The sequence below is a fragment of the Anguilla anguilla genome, chromosome 1 (genome assembly GCF_013347855.1).
Source record: "Anguilla anguilla isolate fAngAng1 chromosome 1, fAngAng1.pri, whole genome shotgun sequence".
Lineage (NCBI taxonomy): Eukaryota > Metazoa > Chordata > Actinopteri > Anguilliformes > Anguillidae > Anguilla > Anguilla anguilla.
The window spans coordinates 27,933,213-27,953,349 of record NC_049201.1 but is presented as its reverse complement, the minus strand read 5'-3'; the positions used below and the strand labels follow the sequence as shown (position 1 = coordinate 27,953,349).

Below are 20,137 nucleotides of genomic sequence, written 5' to 3'. Positions count from 1 at the left end.
TGGCTTTCGAGAAGCGCATCTGCCCAGAGAATTAATGCAAATGTAAAATGTGGGCGGGAGAGGCCGAGGCGATGGCCGCGCCAGGTCGGCAACATCAATCATGTCCACTCGGTTTGCGCCGGCCTCGCGTTGCCACGTCGACGGGGCGAGCCTGAGTGGTGAGCATCGGCCTGTTTGCCAGGTGAAAATTAAAGGGGGGACACTGCTGATCTCACAGGGGTGGGCAAATTGCTGCTTTTTCGCCAGTGCAGCAGATATTGTGGCAAAGTTCCAGAGCCCTAATGCTGCTAATTATCCCAGTTGAATAAGCAAATTTAGGCAGGGCACAGTGCCACGCCTATAAAATGCAAAGGGGAAAATGGTGGAAATGCTCATCTTCTTTGCAAGCTGGACAGCCAGTGGTCTGAATTCAATGAACTTTTGTCCTTAATTTTTATGCGCAATTAAATGCAAGTGTTTATTGTATTGAATCCAGTCCGTTGTATGGTGGTGCACAGCACAGTGGCCAAGTGCATGACCTGTAATTTTTAATAATCATATCTCCCTTTATGTGTTTGCATGGTGGCATTTTTATGTTTTAAAAAATTGAGTTTACACTTTATTTGATGGTCTGATTTGATTACTGTCTGTGTTTTTTAAAACCAATACTGGGTTCATAATATGCAACCGCTGTCTGTGAGGCCATTAAGCTTAAATGGTGTGCTGTTTAAAATGGTCTGTGGTACAGAGCCTGTATACACCACAGCCATAAACTTGTTTTTTTTTGCATCCACTGCTTCTTAATTCATATATATGGGTAGTTAGTTCCAGCAGCAGGAAGACCACATGGATGAAAAAGCTGAATATTGCAGCTCTTTGTCAGGGGAAGACGGCCAAGTTTGGTGTGTGCTGTTGGTTGACTTATCCCATGTGGAGCAATCACTTAGTTTGTGTAGGGGCCAGTTTCTTTGCAGTTGAATTGCACTTTCCAAGCTGCACAAAACGCACAAACACACGCAGACTCGTTGATGTACACGCGCGTGTGCCCTCGCAGTCCCTCGTAGCAGTGGTCACATGCACACTCCCTTCACTCACGTGTGCACACGCACACTCACCAGCACACAAATACACCTACACCTACTTGCTCACGGAGACATATGTTAAAATGTAAGGTCACACACAGTTGAATGCAAACAGGGCCCCAGCTTAATACCCCCTGCTGTATGTTTGTTCATTGAATTCTGAATAGACTGCAAGCCCAGAAGCGTGTTGAGGAATGATTTTGGTTGAGGAAAAACAGCTAATACAGTCATGCGATATTCAGACAAACAGAAAACAAAACAATATGCCAGACCTTTGATTAATTTCCACTGCATTGTGAAAGTTCTGGCTACATAGCTGCTTTGCCTCAGTAGGCTACAGTTCTTGGAAGACTCTCACACCCTCTTAAGTTTGACGTCAGGAAGGACTTACTATTGTTTGTCCCACTATCCTCCGCAAAGTGACCACTTTTTTCAGCAGTGGCTTCTGTATCTCCCCTGTTTCTAAGGTGATTTGGCAGCCATTTTACATGTTTGACATTCATTTGTTTGGGAAAGCTGGAGTCAACACTATGCTGACTGGTGGCAGGCATTTTAAAGAGGATGTGCTTTTTGCTGGTGCACGCAATGTCCCATTGGAGCTTGACTCAAACAAGCAGATGGGATAATGCAGAGTAATTGATGTCATGTATGCTTGCCTTTTATTTCAGTTGACAGACCTTTGAAATACATAGTTTAATGCATTAAGACAGAAAGGTTTTACTTTGCCAATTGTGCCAGCCAACAGTATGCTGACAGCATACTTGTAAGACTCAAATAAGTATGTGCATATACTCTAGAGCTGTACTGTATTTAAATATTTTAAAATTTATTTATTTATTAATAATTCATTTTTTAAATTAATAATTTAATAAAATTTATTTATTCCAGTCTGTTGAAGATTATTTGTCTCTGCTGCACAGAATGTGTTTTCCTTTTTCTTAAAAAATTTACTTTTATTTTTTCTTTACTTATCTTTATTATTGAGGGGTTTCAAGAAACCCAAAATAATATATTGCACCACACACCAATTGTACAGGATGCAGAGCACTTTATGAATAAGTCTTGTCTTCTCATCACTTTATCACTTCAAGGGAGTTTAAATTGAGTGAAATCCATTTTCAATAGAAATATCCACCTCTGCATATTTTACAAATGTCTACTTATTGGCAGAAAGTAACATCTTACATTTTTTTTGCCCAGGGGCTGCTGCGTGTTTTATCTAAGAACAGTTCCAGTGTGTGGATGTTCTCTATGGTCTGCTATTTAATTCTGATGATGACATTTACAACTGTGGCCACCCGTCCAACTGGGCAACAAATAATTGGTCGTAGCAATGCCCGAATGTTTATACGTTAACTTAATAATTAATTTAAACAATTTGATTCCTTATAATTGTTGTTTACATTACTGTTACCATATCTTTAAATTGGTAATCTCACTTTGTAGCCACAAACCTTAGTTTCAATGAGCACATAATCAAACCAGCTGTAATTGGAAATGTTTTTTCAACATGATGCTTTCTCTAACATACTCCTTTTTAGTGGCTGGATATCTTTGGTTTGTTTTGTGAATTCTTTGTTTTTATCAGTCTATAGGTGCACTAACTTGCAGGATTACACAGTGACATGCTCTAATGTGTCTAACAGACGAATAATAGCAAGCTAAGTGAAACACTTAAAACATGGTAGAGGAAACGTGTTTTGACCATTGCCAGTTTTCTCAAACAATCCCATGCTCCTCTCTATGCTCCAGTTGCAGAAGACCAAAAATGGTCAAAATGTGTTACCTCCGCTCTGTTTTATCTGTTGATAGGCATCTGGGTAATTGTTAATTCCTGTGTATTTTGCTGTTGCATACATTAGAGTGCATCTACAGTGTAACCATTTTTTAAATATAGCTATGGCTTGTATTGCACTACAACTCAGTTTTCATCAAGCAATTCATTTATATCAAGCACTTCATTTTTCCAAATTGCATTCTTTAGCAGTGCTGATGCTCCTTTGTCTAATTTTATAGTACTTTGGTTTCTTACAAATGCGAAATGATTTGTATCAGTTTAATAATCGACTTTTTGCATGAGCTTGATATTGATAAGGCATAATTGCCTAAGCTACACTAGGTTTGTTACAGGACCAGTTGACTACGATGGAAAAATGATAAATGATGGAAATGATGACAAATGATAAATCAATACTTCAGGTTTATATCTAGCTAAGATGAAAAAGCCTCCCAGTTCACGCCCTATCTTGACAACATTATTTGCTGAGGAGGTGTTTTTTTGAGGTGCCATAAATGCACATTTGAAGACTCTGCATCTCCCGAACAACTACATCAGCCAAAACTCCAGTTCACTTACTGTGTTGATATCATGGCACTGAAGGGAAAGAATGCAGCCAATCTGATTAGCCGTAATGAGTCTCTTTGACAACTGACCCTCAGCTGCCCTACAGTCACAAAATTACCAAAATTGGATTGGACGCCTCTAGATTCCCCACCGCCTAACCCTACCGCTAACCCCTGACAATTGCACCTTGACTGTGCAAACAAGGCCCTATATCCTAAGGCTCATATCTGTGCAAGATCAATTTGTGAACTGCGGTGTGAAAAGAAGCAGCTGCGTGACATCACTTGCATGCTTCCTTTGCCTTCACCTGAATTCTTAGGAGCGGGAACCAATGAGCAACATTGGTGAATATGATTGGCCATTCCAGTTTGGGAGGAAAAAGGCAGAAAGCTTAATAAACAATACTAATCGTTGTTAAATGGGTTTCCATTTGCCATAGCAGGTTTGATTTTGCTCTGTCTTTTTCTTTGGCTGACATTTCGTATCCAATTCCAGATGGTGTTCCACCCACGTGTAGGCTAAGTGTGGGTGTTTTTAAATAAGCTTGTTTGGAAGAACCAGACATGTGAAACAATCACATGCCACACTGCACATTCCAGCAGATTCCACGCTTCCTGTCAGTTCTGTGTTTGGAACGATCACCGTTCCTTTTTAAAGGCGAAAGAATCAAATGACAAGGGTCATGTTAAGATTTTCACCCTAATGCCCTTGTAATTTCCCAATTCATGTAGACCCAAGGCTGAAATTCAGACTGAAGCATAGTATTAATATAGTGTGAAATTATTAAAACATGCAAAATTATTAATACTTTTAAATAATGTAGCACATGTAGTCATCCCACACTTGCCAATGTGTCAGAGACTATTTTCCATAATAAATCCCCCCACATATAATAGAAAAGCAGTGGAGAAAGAGAGAGAGAGCTTGCATGGTGCATACCTATTGTGTGCATGGCTGGTGGAGCTGGGGACCCTGATGCAGTAGGGTCTGTTTGATTTCCACATCATTCCTTTCTTCATAACGCGGCCTTATATTATTGTTTACTATTAATGATTAACCTTCCTCATTACTTGTTTTGTTAACAACTGTTTATTGATTTTCCAAAAGCAAACAAATACAAAAAAGGGATAGCATTACAATGAATATGCAACAAAAATGGTGTTGGGGGGGATCTTCCTGATTATTCATATTCCCTTATATTCTGCTATTCAGAATTTGTTCTTGATGTGGTTTTGTTCTTTTATTTGGAAATAATAATAATAATAATTATTATTATTATTATTATTGTTGTTGTTGGATGACATCAAATATGTTGGAGTTTAATTCTTGTGGATCTGATCCAGGGATGAAACCTGTGAATCAGGTCCTGCCTACACTCATGGTGACTGACTGAGCCACTTGAGAGCCCCTGAAAGGCTTTTATTGCCTGGGCAGCAAATGGATACAGTGTTAGATATACTGCAAGATAAATGGTTTCCTTCAGGCTGCTTGACCCGGGCTGCTATCGTTCACCGGAGGTATGGGAGGCCCCGACAGCTGCCTGTCTGTAAGACCACCTCATCACTCTTAACAGGCCAGTGCTCCGGTACCTTCACCCGTATGTCCCGTGTGACAGGCAAGGCACACTTGGAGTCCAGTGCCCAATGTAAAAAGAAAACAAAAAAGAAATTTCATATACCGAGATTTGTGGAAATTGTAGCAATTTCTGTTTTCTAATCTGGTATTTCTGTAAATTGTTGATATAGTGTGCTATATAAATACATAAACATGAATCATCAACATTTAATGTATGTTTTTTTATTTTTTTATTTTTTAAAGCCCATAGCATGTAAAGCCATAGAGATTATAAAATTATACTTGTCAAGAAAGGTGCATGATATTTTTTTTTTATTTTTTTTTATATATTTTAATCCTGGCTGATCCTTGCACTTCATGGCAAAAAGCAATGGCATCCTTTAACTAATCTGAGGATCAATGGGGATTGCTGGACATCTCATTAAACTGACTCATAGAAACCGAACAGTTATATCTCATGACTGGTATATCTGTAGCTTCAAGGCTCATGGTAAAACAGTCTGACTGTAATGGAATCCCACATTGACCAAGCAAAATGGGTTCCCTGTGGTGTTAGAGAAAGACATTAATAATCTTTATCGAGAAGAGTAACCTTTTGGAAATTATACATTATAATGTCAGCTGAATTTCACATTTTTTCTCTCACTCTGCTTTTTTGCTAAGTTTAGCATTTTTCAACAGGCATTTGACATACTTGGACACCAATCAAGAATGCTAAGGTTCCGGAAAGGAGAACAAAAACAAGCAGCCTTTTGTGCGTGTCGGAATCTGCAAGATAATACTTTTCTGTTTTATGAACAGGCTCATATAGTGCACAGTGTCTGACTCCTATTCAGGAGTACTAGTTAAAGGGTTCAGTTTCTGGTCATAGTCATAATGGCAATAATAAGGCATATTTGCAATTGGCTGTGATTAGGGAGAAGGCACAACATGACCTCTGATAGTTACATTTGGAATGCTATTCTGTTATAGCCACAGTGCGTACATCAATGTTTTATCTACTGGAAAAAATCCACTGGCTAAATTTCATGTTTTTCGTTAGTCCTGAAAATGTTTTTTTTACCTTTGTTTTGTTAATGTATTCATGTGGGATTTATCCCTTTGCAGCATACAAGAGTCTTAGAATTCTAATGCCATTTTTGAAGTTTTGACTCATTTTCAAGATGGCTGCCCAATCAAGCCCCCCAGTCAGCACTGGCAAGGCTGGTTTGATTTTGGAACTTGGGATACTTCAGCAGGATGTGTCACCTACCTGACCCAGTATCAGCAGTTGAAAGGATGACTGAACGTGCTTATCTATTTCAAACTTTCAAATTTTGAGATCTTCTGTAAAATTGAAAAGAAGGCACACACATACCAAGTTACGTAATGGTAATGAACGGAACTGACTACTTACAAAATGTCCATTTGTTAAACACCATGCTTTATTTCCCTGTAGAACCACCCTAGGTACTTCTGAATTTCTTATGAGAGCCTGGGTTTTATGTGATTTGTAGTAATACTTGCAATCACATATTATGACTACAGGGTACGGAACAAAACGTATAATTACTTGATGTCTGTGAAATGTATGAGGCAAAATGATAATGAAAATGAAGCAAAGCTTATGGGCTGTGGTGGCTTGCTGCCTGGATGAGAATGTGTGGGCTGGTCTGAGGTGTTTACACACGGCCCTCAAAGCGGAGCCTTCAGGGGGGAAAGCAGCAGGGCTTTGAGGTGTTTACCGTCCCCACAACCTCTTGCCCCCGGCTCAGAAACTGTTTGATCGGAGGACCTGCGTGTCCTTGTTTAACCCCGGGGGGTTAGATGAACACTCAGGGAAGGCACAAAGCGGCAGAGATGTGTCGGCAGACAAGGTCGATAGCTGAGGCGTGGGATAAACTGTGTCTGTGCGGGGACTGCCTGAGTCTGTTTTCTTTCGAATGCTCTCGTCTCGCTGTCTCAGCTATCACTGATAGTGGAGGAGTAGGGCTCCTTACCGGAAGGTTGCTGGTTCATTTCCCAGACAAGCAGCTGCTGTTGTCAGGTGCATTGAGAAAACATCTGTGCAAAATGCGTGATCTAAATGTGTACACAAATAAGCCCTTAGGGGTAAAAATTGCACAGTATCAAGAGTACAATAGGCAGCTTTGGAACACCTAGTTCTGTGAAATGATAATAAACCCAGTGTAAATGTTTGTTAGATGTGCAAATTTCTTGTGTGTATGTGCTGGGCCACCAGACACCTTTGCTTGTGTTGAGTTGCCAAGTTCTTATTCAACGTGAAATAATTGGTAATTCTGACATATGGGTTATATTTTGTGTGTGTGTGTTTGACATTTCATGTGGATAGTCCAGTGAAGACTGTGGGATTAATAACGGATGGTCTTTGATCTTTGATCTTCAGCTGCCAAGTAAATCCATGTTGATTTTTTTCCCTTGAAGGTGAATAGTAAAATGATCTGTTTATATTTCAGTAACCTTATTCGGCCTCATTATTGCCCCTTAACCTGCAGCCACTTCTCCGAAGATCACTGTGCTTCTGTTCTGTTTTTTAAACATTTTACATTCAAATGAATAAATGAGCAAAGCGAACAGCTACTGCGGTATTGGAATTCAGGCGTGAAATAAAGTTACGCTCAAAAAGGCATTGGCATTGACAAAGGCATCGACGAAGAGAGAAACACACAGAAACACGAGATCTAGATTTTAGTGTGAGGTGCACTGACTCATTCTCTCACTCACCAACTCTCAACCAACTGTCACACTTATTTACTGACTTTCTCTCAATCGCCCATTCTCTCACTCTATCATTCACTCAAGTTGCACTGCCTCGCTCACTCAATAAGTCACTGTCTGACTGATGACTCACTCTATCATCTGCTGCATAATGCATTAATTCATTTCACTGTTTATAATGCTTTCTCTCTCTCACTCACTCATTCACTCTTTCACTCACTCATGCATTTGCTCGCTCACTCACTCACTTATCAAGTGGCCTCCACTGTAATGCTCATGTCTTGCTCTTTTATTTCATGTTAAAAAATGAAGGCTGACCGTGGGTTTATCAGAGCATCAGCTGTTTTCCCTGAGTGGGGCCCTTGCGTGATTCTCCTCCTTCTTCTCAACAGCCTGTGGCCGGGGGTTCTACAAGTCGTCTTCCCAGGACCTGCAGTGCTCCCGCTGCCCCGCCCACAGCTCCAATGACAGGGAGGGCTCCTGGTCTTGTGCCTGCGAGGATGGGTACCACCGGGCCCCCTCTGACCCCCCGTACATGGCCTGCACGAGTAAGTACCGCTGACCCACCCAAAACCTGGAAATTGGCAGGGAAGAACAGTCTGAGCCATCATGAACTTACACAGACCTATTGTGTTGATATTAATTCCAATTATAGCCTGTTTCAGTGGTTTCCAAGCTGGGTCAAAAGGAGAAGTTCCAAGGGAGATCTCGGGGAAATGGAAAGCATTGTTTTCCCCTTTAATTAATATTTTACAAGTCTAGTTTACTCATCTATGATACTGTTACATCCACGTTGCCAGTAATACATTTATTTATACTGCTTTAAAAACATGTATGGTATAATTCCACTGTATATGATGTATTTTCATAGACAATGTTTCCATTTATGTATGTATTAAATTGCAACTGCACTATTTAATTGTGGTTCATTTAATTGAGGTTAGCATTTTCATAGAGGAGGCATCTGATTGGACATTAGTGTAAAAGAGCAAGGTATCAAATTGATCACTATAGGGCAGTCTCTGGCCATATGAAATGAAAAACTAAGCACATTCTGTTGGATTTAGTTTCAAATGCTTATGTATTCAAAAGGACTAGCACCCATTAAGCCAGCATAAGTACCAAAAAATTATTCACAATTCACAAAGCGCCCACAGTGGGCGGAAAGTACACACAACTGCCCTACCAGGAAAATAGCTGTGCAGTGCAGTGTCTGGGTCACGTATATATAAACTGTTATCTACATACATTTCAGTGCCACAATGAGAACATTCTTGATTCTCAGAAATGTTTGCAAATTACCACTTGTGGTGAGCATGGATTTTATAAGGCCACCTGAAATGAGGCAGTAATGCTGTGCAGCATACAGTATTTAAAAGCCTTGCAATGTGTAAACTAGTTCATTGTCATGGCAGCTGACAGAGCCAAGAGGAAGACAACACTAACGTGTTACAGAAGGTTTGCAAGAGACCAGATCTTCCACACAAGCATATCCCTCTTTTATTTAACAGACAGAAATTATTATAGTGATAGGCATACAGTAATTGTTTGAGGACAAAGATGACATGGAACTGTAATTTCTTCTGCTATATTTAAGTAGGCTGTTTAGTTGTATAAAGAAAGACATAGACAACTCCAATAACCACATTACTTGAATTAAAATCATTTTAATTAAAGTAATGTGGTTATTACTTCACATACACACACACACACACACACGCACCTTAGTTGAACAAGCAGGTATAGATAATGGATGGATGGTTAGTCCAAGAAATGTTTGCTGACGATACAGCTGATCTTGTCTGGTCTTTCCTTTTTAAGACATTTTCGTTTCTGTGCCATTATTTGTGTGGCAAAATAAAATGAATTCCTTTTAAAATGACAGGCAAGTTTCCAATCCATGTTATTTTATCAGCACCTGTCCAACTTCAAAAATAGATGCGGGCAAAAACAAGCCTTTTACTTTATTTGTACATTCGGTGACACCAACACCTGTTTTTGAATTTTAAAAAGTAATAGGTTTTCTCAACTGAAATAAGGCACAGCCTCAACTGTAAACTAATGTAGCAGAGTAGATGAGGCTTAGCAAAAAATGACCACCATATTATTGTGTTTGTGAGCTGTGCTCCCTAACTATTTAGGAGTAGTGGCATGGCTACCTAATTTGTTTCAATAATTTAGTTAATTCTTTGCTAATGTGGTTGGGGATGCTGATTGCAGGTGTTGCACAATGACCAGCATGAACTGTGGTCGGTATTCTTTCTTAGTAGCCCTACGCCTGATTGGTCTTTTCTTTCCATTGCCCGTAAATAACCTATGCTTGAAATTCACATACTTTAAAACCAGATTTTTCATCTGTGATTTTCCAGAAGGCACTTCAAAAACCATGATTCTTCCTGTGTGTTACTCAGTGTGGTTTCCAGTCCCCCGTCACTAGTAACTCATGATCAAGCAGATCAATTTGGTGTTTCCTGTCTGACAGATTACAGTCAACAGTGGCCTGCAAGCTTCCTGTGTCTCAGTTTTTCCTGGGGAGTGTTGCTGTTGTGTGTTGTGTGAAAGGCAGAGATGGTGAAGGGATTAAGGGGATTGGGGAGGGTTTTGGAGAGTGAGATTGGAGAGTGGTTTAGAGATTGTATCACTGGCTCCAAATTCACCCTTGTGTAAAGTAGATTTGTGAGTTTTTGTACTTTTTTGGGCTATCTGCAACTTCGCTTTAAGTCCGCATACACACACAATCTCTTCATGAACTTTACAACTGGATTTGACCTGCACCCTTTGAGCAAAGAATGCATCTGTTACTACAGTTTGTTTTGTTGCCAACTGTGCATTAGATCTGTGAGTGATCCTTCATTCATTGTACGTGGTATCCTTGCATCCCTGATTTAGAATATTCACAAGTGAAATTTCAGCTATTCTGATGCATAACTCAGCATATGATGAGCAGAGCAAGCATAGGAAGAGGTTTCAGAAAGTGAGATTTAGTTCCTTTCATTCTGGTTGGATTAGGCCATTTTCTACCAAGGCAAGTCAAAATAAAATGTACCCCACAACAAAATGTTCTGATAATTTTAAGAATTAAGTTTACATACCCCTATCTTCCATTTCTGTACAATAGTTAAGGGGGGTAATGCCTTTTTTTTTTACCATGCTCTTTCATACATGCACAGCATTCTTACAAGAAGTGAAACAAGCAAATTTCTCCTTTTTCTTGCTTGAGTAGAACTTCCAATTCAATTGTTCTAAAGGCTTAGTCTCAACCTGATTGGCAATGTTTATTTTTAAATACAGCATTATAAATAGAGGGCTGCATTCTATGGACACACAAACCTGCCAAGTTGTAAGTGTTAATGTTAAGTGACTAATGTAATTTGTCAATTAACAGTAAGTGTTAATGTTAATTGACTAATCTAATTCGCAATTCACTTTGCTTACCGTGTGTGCATATATTGTGCCAAAATTTTATTGAAAACACATAATTTCAGATTTCATAGGCAATTCGTTAAGTGCATGTCAGGTGTGCCAAAATGTAAATGAACATGCAATAATTCATTTAACGTTTCTTTTTTTATGTCTAAGTAAAACGCTTTAATAATGCCAATTAAAATGGTAATATGAATTGCAATTCCTTCTTGTGACTGCAAAAGTTATGCCAATATTCAAATTGAAACGCTTTCTTCGTTTTGACGAAGTGTTTTCTTTGCCTTTGTAGTGCTGTGCTTCCAAAAGTGTAAATGGAAATGCTGTTTGGATTAGCAATTTAATTTCTTTCATGGGTGCCCCTCCAGCACTGCCAAAATTCAATTCGAAGGGTAATGCAAATTTGTGCTGGTTAGTTGCTGGATTTCTTTCCCCCCTCACTTATCAGACTTTTTCAGTGTAAATGTTTCTGGGAGTCAATGGTAGATGGGGGATTTTAACACTACGACCGGGGGCAGAACCCTTGAACTAATACTCTAGAATGTCAGACACTGCACTTTGCGTTACACTTGTATTAATCAATTTATATTTATATTTTGGAAGGTGCATGCTTCCATAAGATCCAATCAGCACTTTTATCAAAATATGACCTATCAAAACCTTTGGCTTCAGACAGCTGAAGACATATCACAAAAGCTTGGATTAGGAATGCCATTGTAGAATTCCATATTCGGGAGAGTGGTGAGGGTTTGTTGATGAGTGCCAGATATCACAGGAAACAGGACACTGGAAACATTAGAACTATATTTTCACTGAATTAAAAGTGGCGGGCGGCACGGCTTCACAGCAAGAAGGTTGTGGGTTCGAATCTCGGCTTGGGGCCTTTGTGTGTGGAGTTTGCATGTTCTCCTCATGTCCACATGGGTTTCCTCCGGGTACTCCTGTTTCCTCCCACAGTCCAAAGACATGCAGGTAGGCTAATTGGAGACTCTAAATTGCCCATAGGTGTGAGTGAATGGTGAGTGAATGGTGTGTGTGCCCTGCGATAGATTGGTGACCTGTCCAGGGTGTATTCCTGCCTCATGCCCAATGCATGCTGGGATAGATTCCAGCACCCCTCGTGACCCTGCTCAGGATAAGCGGGTATAGATGATGGATGGATGGATTAAAAGTATAAGGGCTCTATTTTAATGGTATTAGCGCATGGTCTAAAGCAAAACATGCAAGTGCATTTACTGTAAGGCATGGCCAGACCCACTCTAGTTTCACGGCAGATAGTTCAAGCCCAGAGTAAGACGTAAGGTTCAAAAGGGCTGGACTTAGTGGCTTAATGAATTAATATGTGTGTCTTTGGCATAGCTTGTGATAAACCACTCAGAGTGTCATCTTCCATTCCCTTTAAGGTTGTTTCTTCACCTAGTTTGTTTACAAAAGTCTGCACCGGAGTTTGGTTAATTATTACATTGTATATTTTTATTTAATCTAGATAGTTTCACATTGCAACGATTCAAGCACTCTAATTTGTAAATTTGGTGGGGGTTCAAGTTTTCAGTCATGCAGGAAAAATGATGGACTCTCGAGTATGTTGTATCGCTATTTTATTGCTTTTAATCTGCTATCATTGTCACAAGCAGCTCATATTGGTAGAACACCAACAATATGAGCGTCTGTCCAGACTTTGCTAAGAAGGCAAGCTCTGATGTTGCCTTCATTCAGAATAATGAAGTGAATGTTCCAAAGACAATCAGTCCAGTGACACTCATGACATTGCATATACTTGCATACTGTTAAGCGTCTTTTGTTTATTAGCAATGATACGCCCAAAAAGCCAATAAGGGGTGGGCACCATTGTAATTCTGATGCACGTGTCAATTTAATGAGGTTTTAATGCAGTTTGCCGGTTCCATGTTCTGTCGAATCTCCTCTTGCTTTCTCTGAATGTGATCATCAGCCCATATTTCTAGAAGGCACATAATCGCCTATTCTTTCAAGTAGGTTACACCCGTTAGCGTGACTCGTTGCTCCAGTTTTTCACAGATAAAATGTTGCTTTGTATGTTTTCCTCCTGGTTACAGTATTCACCTTCACTACAAACATTTCCTGTAATTGGTCCGGATAACATTTTTGGTTCGGACCATTGTAGAACTGTGTTCTGTCCAGCAACGAACCGTGCCAGGGTTCACTTGGAAGAGTACAGAGACCCATATTTTTCATCAAACCATTGTTCGCTTATTTGGTGTGCCTGTCGGGTGGACACCTGTCAAAACGAGCCAAAAGTTTGATTGATCTGCACCTAACAAGGTAGGCGTGAAAGCACCCTAAAGCCACCTGCGTTTGCCCCTGGGCGAAATGCTAATATAACAGCGGATTTAGCACGACTTCTAAAAGATAGATTTACCTCTGAAAAAGACCTCCTCGAGTCCATTAAATTCTCCATTATAATGCATTAATTGTGTAATTTGGTACAAATTTGTTTTTGTTTCAGATTTTTTTTAAAGGTTAATTTTCTTAATTAGACTTTTAGTACTCTACTAAGCTTTAGTTCAATTATGGAGTAACAGGTGAAATCAGCAGGGTTTTAATTGCTTAAATTATAGAAATCTGATCACTAATTTAAAAAATGTGAAGAATGAAGAATAGGGTTTAAAGCTGTGTTATAATGATAAAATTTCAATTAATCTTGGTTTTCGAATCGTATTTAAATGTTAAAAAGTTGTCACGCACAGTGAAGCAGGACCATATTTTAAAAACATTGCAATGCACTAAGGTGATTTAAATCCAAAATATCCACTGGACAAAGTTTTGGACTTTATTTAATCAAATAAACCATTCTCTTCTGCCAGCTGATGCCTCCTTGGTGGTGCTGCTGGTGTATTATAGTTCATTAATTGGGCATGCAGCCATTTAATGAACCGTAATGCCTTCTAAACTCCGGTAATGTGTCCTCATTTATGTCTAAGACATCCATGACTTTTGGAAATGTTTTGCAACATACAACCAGCCACAAAGAATATCCAGGCCATTTGATGGCTGTATTGTAATGTTCTACCTGACTTATGCAAACATCTGAAGTGAATTTTCAGTGCTCCAAACTTTCTATTAGAAGTTCTATTGGGTTACCGCCACATTGCGCCAAGTCCAAGATGGAGCCCCAAGTTATTTTGCCACGGCTGTTTAACTGATTAAGCATTCTGACATGCAGCTGATATTAAATATATATGACATCACATGTTATGGTCCCCCTCCATGGATTGAAAATGAGTAGATCATGTGGTATGTGACTAAATTACAGCTCAAGTCAGATAATAAATAAACTATTCTTCATTCCACTAGCAAAGACAAAAAATCCCACTCTGCAAATATATCACAGTGTATGTTTTCAGTTAAAAGTTAAAAATAAATGTTAAAAATGAATGTCAGGACAGTATCCCCCTCACTGATGATCCCTACTAATGTAAAATCTCAAATCTCAATTTTGAAGCACAAAACAGCAAGTTCATAGACAGGCTGCCTTCTTCTACTTTATCTTGTTACCTCACCAACTGTAGGTGCCTTGCTTAGATGGCCCTGGCGAGTGGACCCTTTTCCACAGGTTTCTGGTAAATTGATCGTGGTGGCGTCAGCCGTTTACAACAGACTTTTCTACTATTATTCCATAATGTGAAACCTAAGCAAGGTTAGAAAAAGACATAGAAAAGATAGAGTGTACGGCATTCCTTTAAATATGCATTACAAAGCCTCTTCAGCCCCATAACAGCTAATGGATTAGTGTAAACCATTTCTTTTAACACAATCCCCTGATCTGGCCTGCAGTCTTGCTAATGTACGTGTTGGAACAGTTCATGCACTGAAATGCACTGCTTTATACAGAGCTGAAATGAGGTGACATTCCCAGGGCTCTGACTGAAGGTATTTGTAATCAAGCGGCAGCTATTGAATCATTCAGCGAAGGTTCGGTGTGCAAAAGTGCAAATTTTAACAATGAGGTTCAACATCATCTTAATATTTCAGCTTAATATTTCAGATCTGGAACCAAACGAGTTATTTGCAGTAAGTGGGAATGTAACCTTCAGAAGGTTTGCTGCCAGACAGAGGTACGCTTGCGCGTTTGCACCTCGCTGGCAGAACTGCAGGCAAACCCCAAATGCGTGGAAGCACCCGAATGACAGCGGGGCCTTGCCGCCGCATGCCAAAAGGACACGGGTGCACGGAACGCGTTGTCATGACAGAGGAACGGCTGGGGCTCCTGCACGCCGTGGAGACACCTTGTTGCCGAGGGTGACAGGATGTGGATCCATGTAAGGAAGTTGGAGAGGCTGACAAGGAGAGATAGAGAGAGAAACAGAGAAGGGGGGGGGGGGGGGTGTCAATGTTAGCGAGGCAGAGAGAATAGTTCGCCCCAGAGCTTACAGGATCAGTGTGCAGGCTGCAGAAGATCAGAATGAGTGGCTTCCCTGAGCTGCAGGTAAGGTTGGGTGAGAACACCATTGTTTTAGGTAGCAGACAGAAAAGGGACAGGGACTGCTATACAGGAAAGTAAAAAAAAAAAAAAAAAAGCAACCAAAAAAATTCAACAGAACGTCTCACTTTTCTGAACCGCATGTTACAAGGGAGCCCATACTAGTGGGGGATTTCCACAAGGTTTAAAGGATTTGGAGGACTAAGGCTTTATTTTCGCTCAGTACTAAAGGTAAAAATGCCATTATCGTCAGCGGTCTCTTATGAGCACAGTTGTCTGCTGTGGCGTCTCCTAGCTTTGCTTCATTTTCTGGTGTTTTGTTTGCTGATTTCAGCCTAAACGACAATATAAATGCTCAAGTGATTGTGGACCAACCCTTTCCTTGGCCTAAGAATTGCTTGTCCATCAAAGTTCCAAAAAAAAAAAACAAAGAAAGAATCTTGCAGGTGTTAGAGAAGATTACTTTCTGCCTGCCTTGCTTTACTGAGTAGATCGTTGAAAGGATTCTTACTAACACTTTGTTTGTCTGTCCATTTATTTGTAACAGGACCGCCTTCTGCTCCTCAGAACCTGGTCTACACAGTCAACCAGACCACGGTCTACCTGGCATGGGGCCCCCCGGCGGACATGGGCGGCCGGCGCGATGTCACGTACCGGGTGGTCTGCCGGCAATGCGGCGGCACCAAGGAGGACTGCTTGCCCTGCGGCGGTGGGGTTAGCTTTGCCCCACAGCAAGCCGGGCTGCTGGACACCAGTGTGACGGTGCTGGACCTCCTGGCCAACACCAACTACACCTTTGAGGTGGAGGCAGTCAACGGCGTCTCTGACCTCAGCCGGACACAGCGGCTTTTTGCGGCAGTCAGGGTGGCCATCACACAAGCAGGTAAGGCTGTGGGACGTGGTCAGGAGTCTGGATTCAATCCGTATTTGTCCATAACTTTACCATATTAATACAGTGCATTAATGTTTCATAAAGCCAGTTTGTCAAGCTCAGCGATCACCAAAACTAACATGCTGAACTGATTTATAAACTTGATAACAGTGAATATTTTTATTTTGTTCTGAAAACATTGGTCAGTGATGGAATCCAGCCCAGGCTTTTGAAACACAGGCAATTTGGTACAGCTGAGGAATACTGTGCGTCACGTGTGTCCTTGAATGTCTCAGTGGTGATTTCTTTCAGATGCTCACACTCTTAGAACTGTGTGTGTCTGTGGGGGGTGGGGTTATTGGTGATTATTATTAGTGATTAGTTGATCAAAGCAGTGATCAGTTATCAGTTGGCTTGTGTTAAACATGCTGGAACAAAAGCCTGCAGGCACTACGAGTGTTGTATGTACCCACCATCCAATACAAGTGAATAGCCCTGCGGTCACTGAAACCCTTCCAAATTCTGGGTTAAATAGCCCTGCAGGCACTGTGAGCCTCCAGGACCACGGCTAAGTTGCCACACAGACACTGGTTTGAGTAGCCCTGTCTGTAATTAGTTTTTTTCCCCCCCTCCCGTAACCCTGATTGATTTATTTTTCCTCGGATCAGAATGTCTAATCTGAGATGATGAATGGGTATGCAGTAAGCTCCCATAAGCGGGAGTTGTACGGCTTGTGGCCTCTTTGTTATAACATGCCGACAGGTCATCCTGATAAAGATCCTTTGAGACTGAAACATGCCTTTTTTATACATACATAGATGTGAGTAGACTAGGAGTGTGTGGCCTCTTCTGATCCCTCCATAATCCTTCAGTCACTCATTCCCTTTCTCTATCTTCACCTCTTTTTTCTCCACCCCTTTATAATCAGCCTGTCATCCACCTCCCCCATGCCATCTTTCATCGCTCAACAGGTCACAGAATCATAAATTCTCATCATACGGTTTTCGCCATGCGCCTGTCATAAGACCCCCGTGTGTGCTCGTTAGAACAACCACATTATTAACGGAACTTACCTGCTTGTCCAGAATTCATTAGCCTTGGCTTAAGGTAGAACCTTGCTCTTAAGAAGGGCAAAATGGACTTAGGTTCTACTACTTTTTCCTATGTTATGGCAGCAGGGTCTTTGATTATCCAGAGAAAAGAGAAGGGAAGCATACCTGGAGTCAGTGCAGATGGCAATCCAGCAAATCTCCCCCTCAATCCCAAATTTTCCTAACTGCAGTTGGCAAGGGTGATGTGAAACAAAGTGCAAAAAAAACTGCTTCAGTTCCCTCCATGATGTCGGATGGTTATTGTTCCCTGTAACATAATTGCCATCTCAGTTCTGCAGTTTAACGAGCACTAATAACTCCTGCTCTGCATATATTTCTCTTTTTCCGCTCACTTTTGGACGTGTAAATGTGCCTTTGTGAAGCTTGCAGTGCTATGGAAGAGTGAGATGAAAAGCCGCACAAAGAGAATATCAATCAGGGCCACATTTTCACGCGAAAGCAGCCTCCACATCCGGTAGCCTGGAAGGCCTCCGTAGCCCTTAGCTGTCACAGAGCGCTTGTAAACATGGCCCCGTCTCTTTCCAGATGCTAATGTTTAGGATTAACTTCCAGGGCAGCCATTAATATTTATTCGGGAGAGCATACATATCTTTGAGGCAGAAAATTGACCGTGGAGAACACAGAATTGGAATAGGCTGCGGGGGCTGGCAGTGCAACCTCCGCTGTAGGCATGAAAATTCTAGCAGAAATGCAGAGAACGATTGGCTGCTGGCTCAGATGCGAGAAGCAGAGGGGGAGGAGGAGAACCGCTATTGAAATAAACTTTATGGTGGCTATTATCTGTCTGAATTTTTTTTTACCATGTTATTTTACATACAGATGTATGCACGCTACGTTTCCGGCAGTGTTCCATGTGAAAAACCTGAGGCATGTATATAAACGTGCAATGAAATGTAACCATGCCCTACCCACAAGGTAATTCCAAGGGATAATAAAGGGGACCATATTTTCTCTTGAATATTCCTTTTCCATTGTCCAGTTCAAACATTATGGCGAAATAAGTCAGACCATTGTCACCAGTATACAGATTTGAATCCTAGCTTCAACCATAAGCTAGGATTCGATTATCCTAGCTTATGGTTGAAGTCTCACAGAGAAAAGCATGGCTATTATCTGTTTTGGGGTTTGGATCTCTATAAGACATGCAAATTTCAATAAGGAAAAATTCAGAGTAATCCACTGTCTCATTTAGAGACTTTTTTACCGCAGTTCTGTAGAGACCATAGTTAGCAGCTTAGTCTTTGCATTCCCTCCATGTGACTGACAGAATGAGCCTGTTGAATCCTTTTAGAAAAGAACTTCACAATGAGAAACATGAAAAACTTCACTTTGAAAGGAAAAGCCTCACTCAGTCTCTAGTTTTACTCTGGGAAAGAAAACAATTGAGAAAATGCATCCTTTCTTAAGCTTAGCTGTTATGGTATTCTCTAGTGATCAGAGAGAAGAGAGGCAGAAATGGGAAAATTGAGTTATCACACACTATTGAAACCCAACTGATGACCGACTGATTTGACTCAGCATCCATTGCAAAGTCCTTTGTTCATACTGGTTCATACCATTCGGTGACCCACAGAACTGTATTCTTGCATCACAACTATTGTCAGACTCGTTATATGTATCAAACATTCACACATTTAATTATAAATATGAGGGTGGGGGGAGGGTGATCATCCATAATCATCCAGTCTTTGTGATCTTTGTCTCACTGTCCAGCAGCTCTTTCAATGTAGATAGACCATTACAATAATAATGTTCCATATTTTCTATAATGTATTACCTTTCAAAAACATATGTACCACTCTTGTTAACGCTGCAAAATGAAAATATTGTTCAGAACTCTGAGTAAAGGCAGTGAGGTCACTTAATTATTTTCTGCATGGAGTGGCTTTAGTTTATTTGGCCCTATAATTTCCTCCCTCTCCACCTCAGCTAATGTGTGGTGAGCATTATGGCACAAAATGGATGCTGTGCATTGCAAATGTCAGTGCTGCACCTTAATGACAGCTGAGGTCAGTTTCCCCCTTCACTGTGAAGCTTTTTGGAGATCATGAGATGGGAAGCACTATATAAATGTTTTCCATCATGACTTGATATGGAATCACCTAAGCCCACCCCTTTCCTGGTGAATTTTGGTTTATACAACGTGTAATACCACACGCAAGTCCAATTCCTCTCCTGTTTAAGCATTTCTTATAATTGGTTGAAGGTCTCTTTCTTCTGGGTTGTTTTAACCCCCCCCCCCCCCCCCCCATGACATGGTGTCTGTCAAAGGTAGCAGGCCTCCTGTACCAGGCCCATTTATATGGGAGTGCACGAAACCGCAGCCAAGCGACAGGGTTTTTCTTCTTTGTTTTTTGCAAGAGGACTGATGGCCTGTTCACACCATTACCGGTGTTCTTATTTCTCCTTAGCCAGGAACTCATGAGATTGAAATTAGTTTTTTCATGACAGACCTGAGTGGAATAATAAGAGGGAACTATTTGTTTATGGTACACACTTATAAAGGTCAACTTTCATGGCTCATTGTTTCTTATGTTTTCCCCAGTTGTATTATTACATTTTATTTATTTATTTTTG

At 40.7% G+C, this 20,137-nt stretch overlaps 1 protein-coding gene across 4 annotated transcripts in view; it reads left to right on the top strand.

Annotated features, from left to right (window-relative positions):
* LOC118214216 (ephrin type-A receptor 7-like) overlaps window positions 1–20,137 on the top strand; it is an 84,141-nt gene that overhangs the window by 21,876 nt on the left and 42,128 nt on the right. For all 4 annotated transcript variants that reach the window (XM_035393978.1, XM_035393968.1, XM_035393947.1 and 1 more), the window contains exons 4-5: window positions 8,091–8,246; window positions 16,125–16,460. In XM_035393978.1, the coding sequence (XP_035249869.1) occupies window positions 8,091–8,246; window positions 16,125–16,460 (492 nt within the window). The remainder of the gene's footprint in view (window positions 1–8,090; window positions 8,247–16,124; window positions 16,461–20,137) is intronic.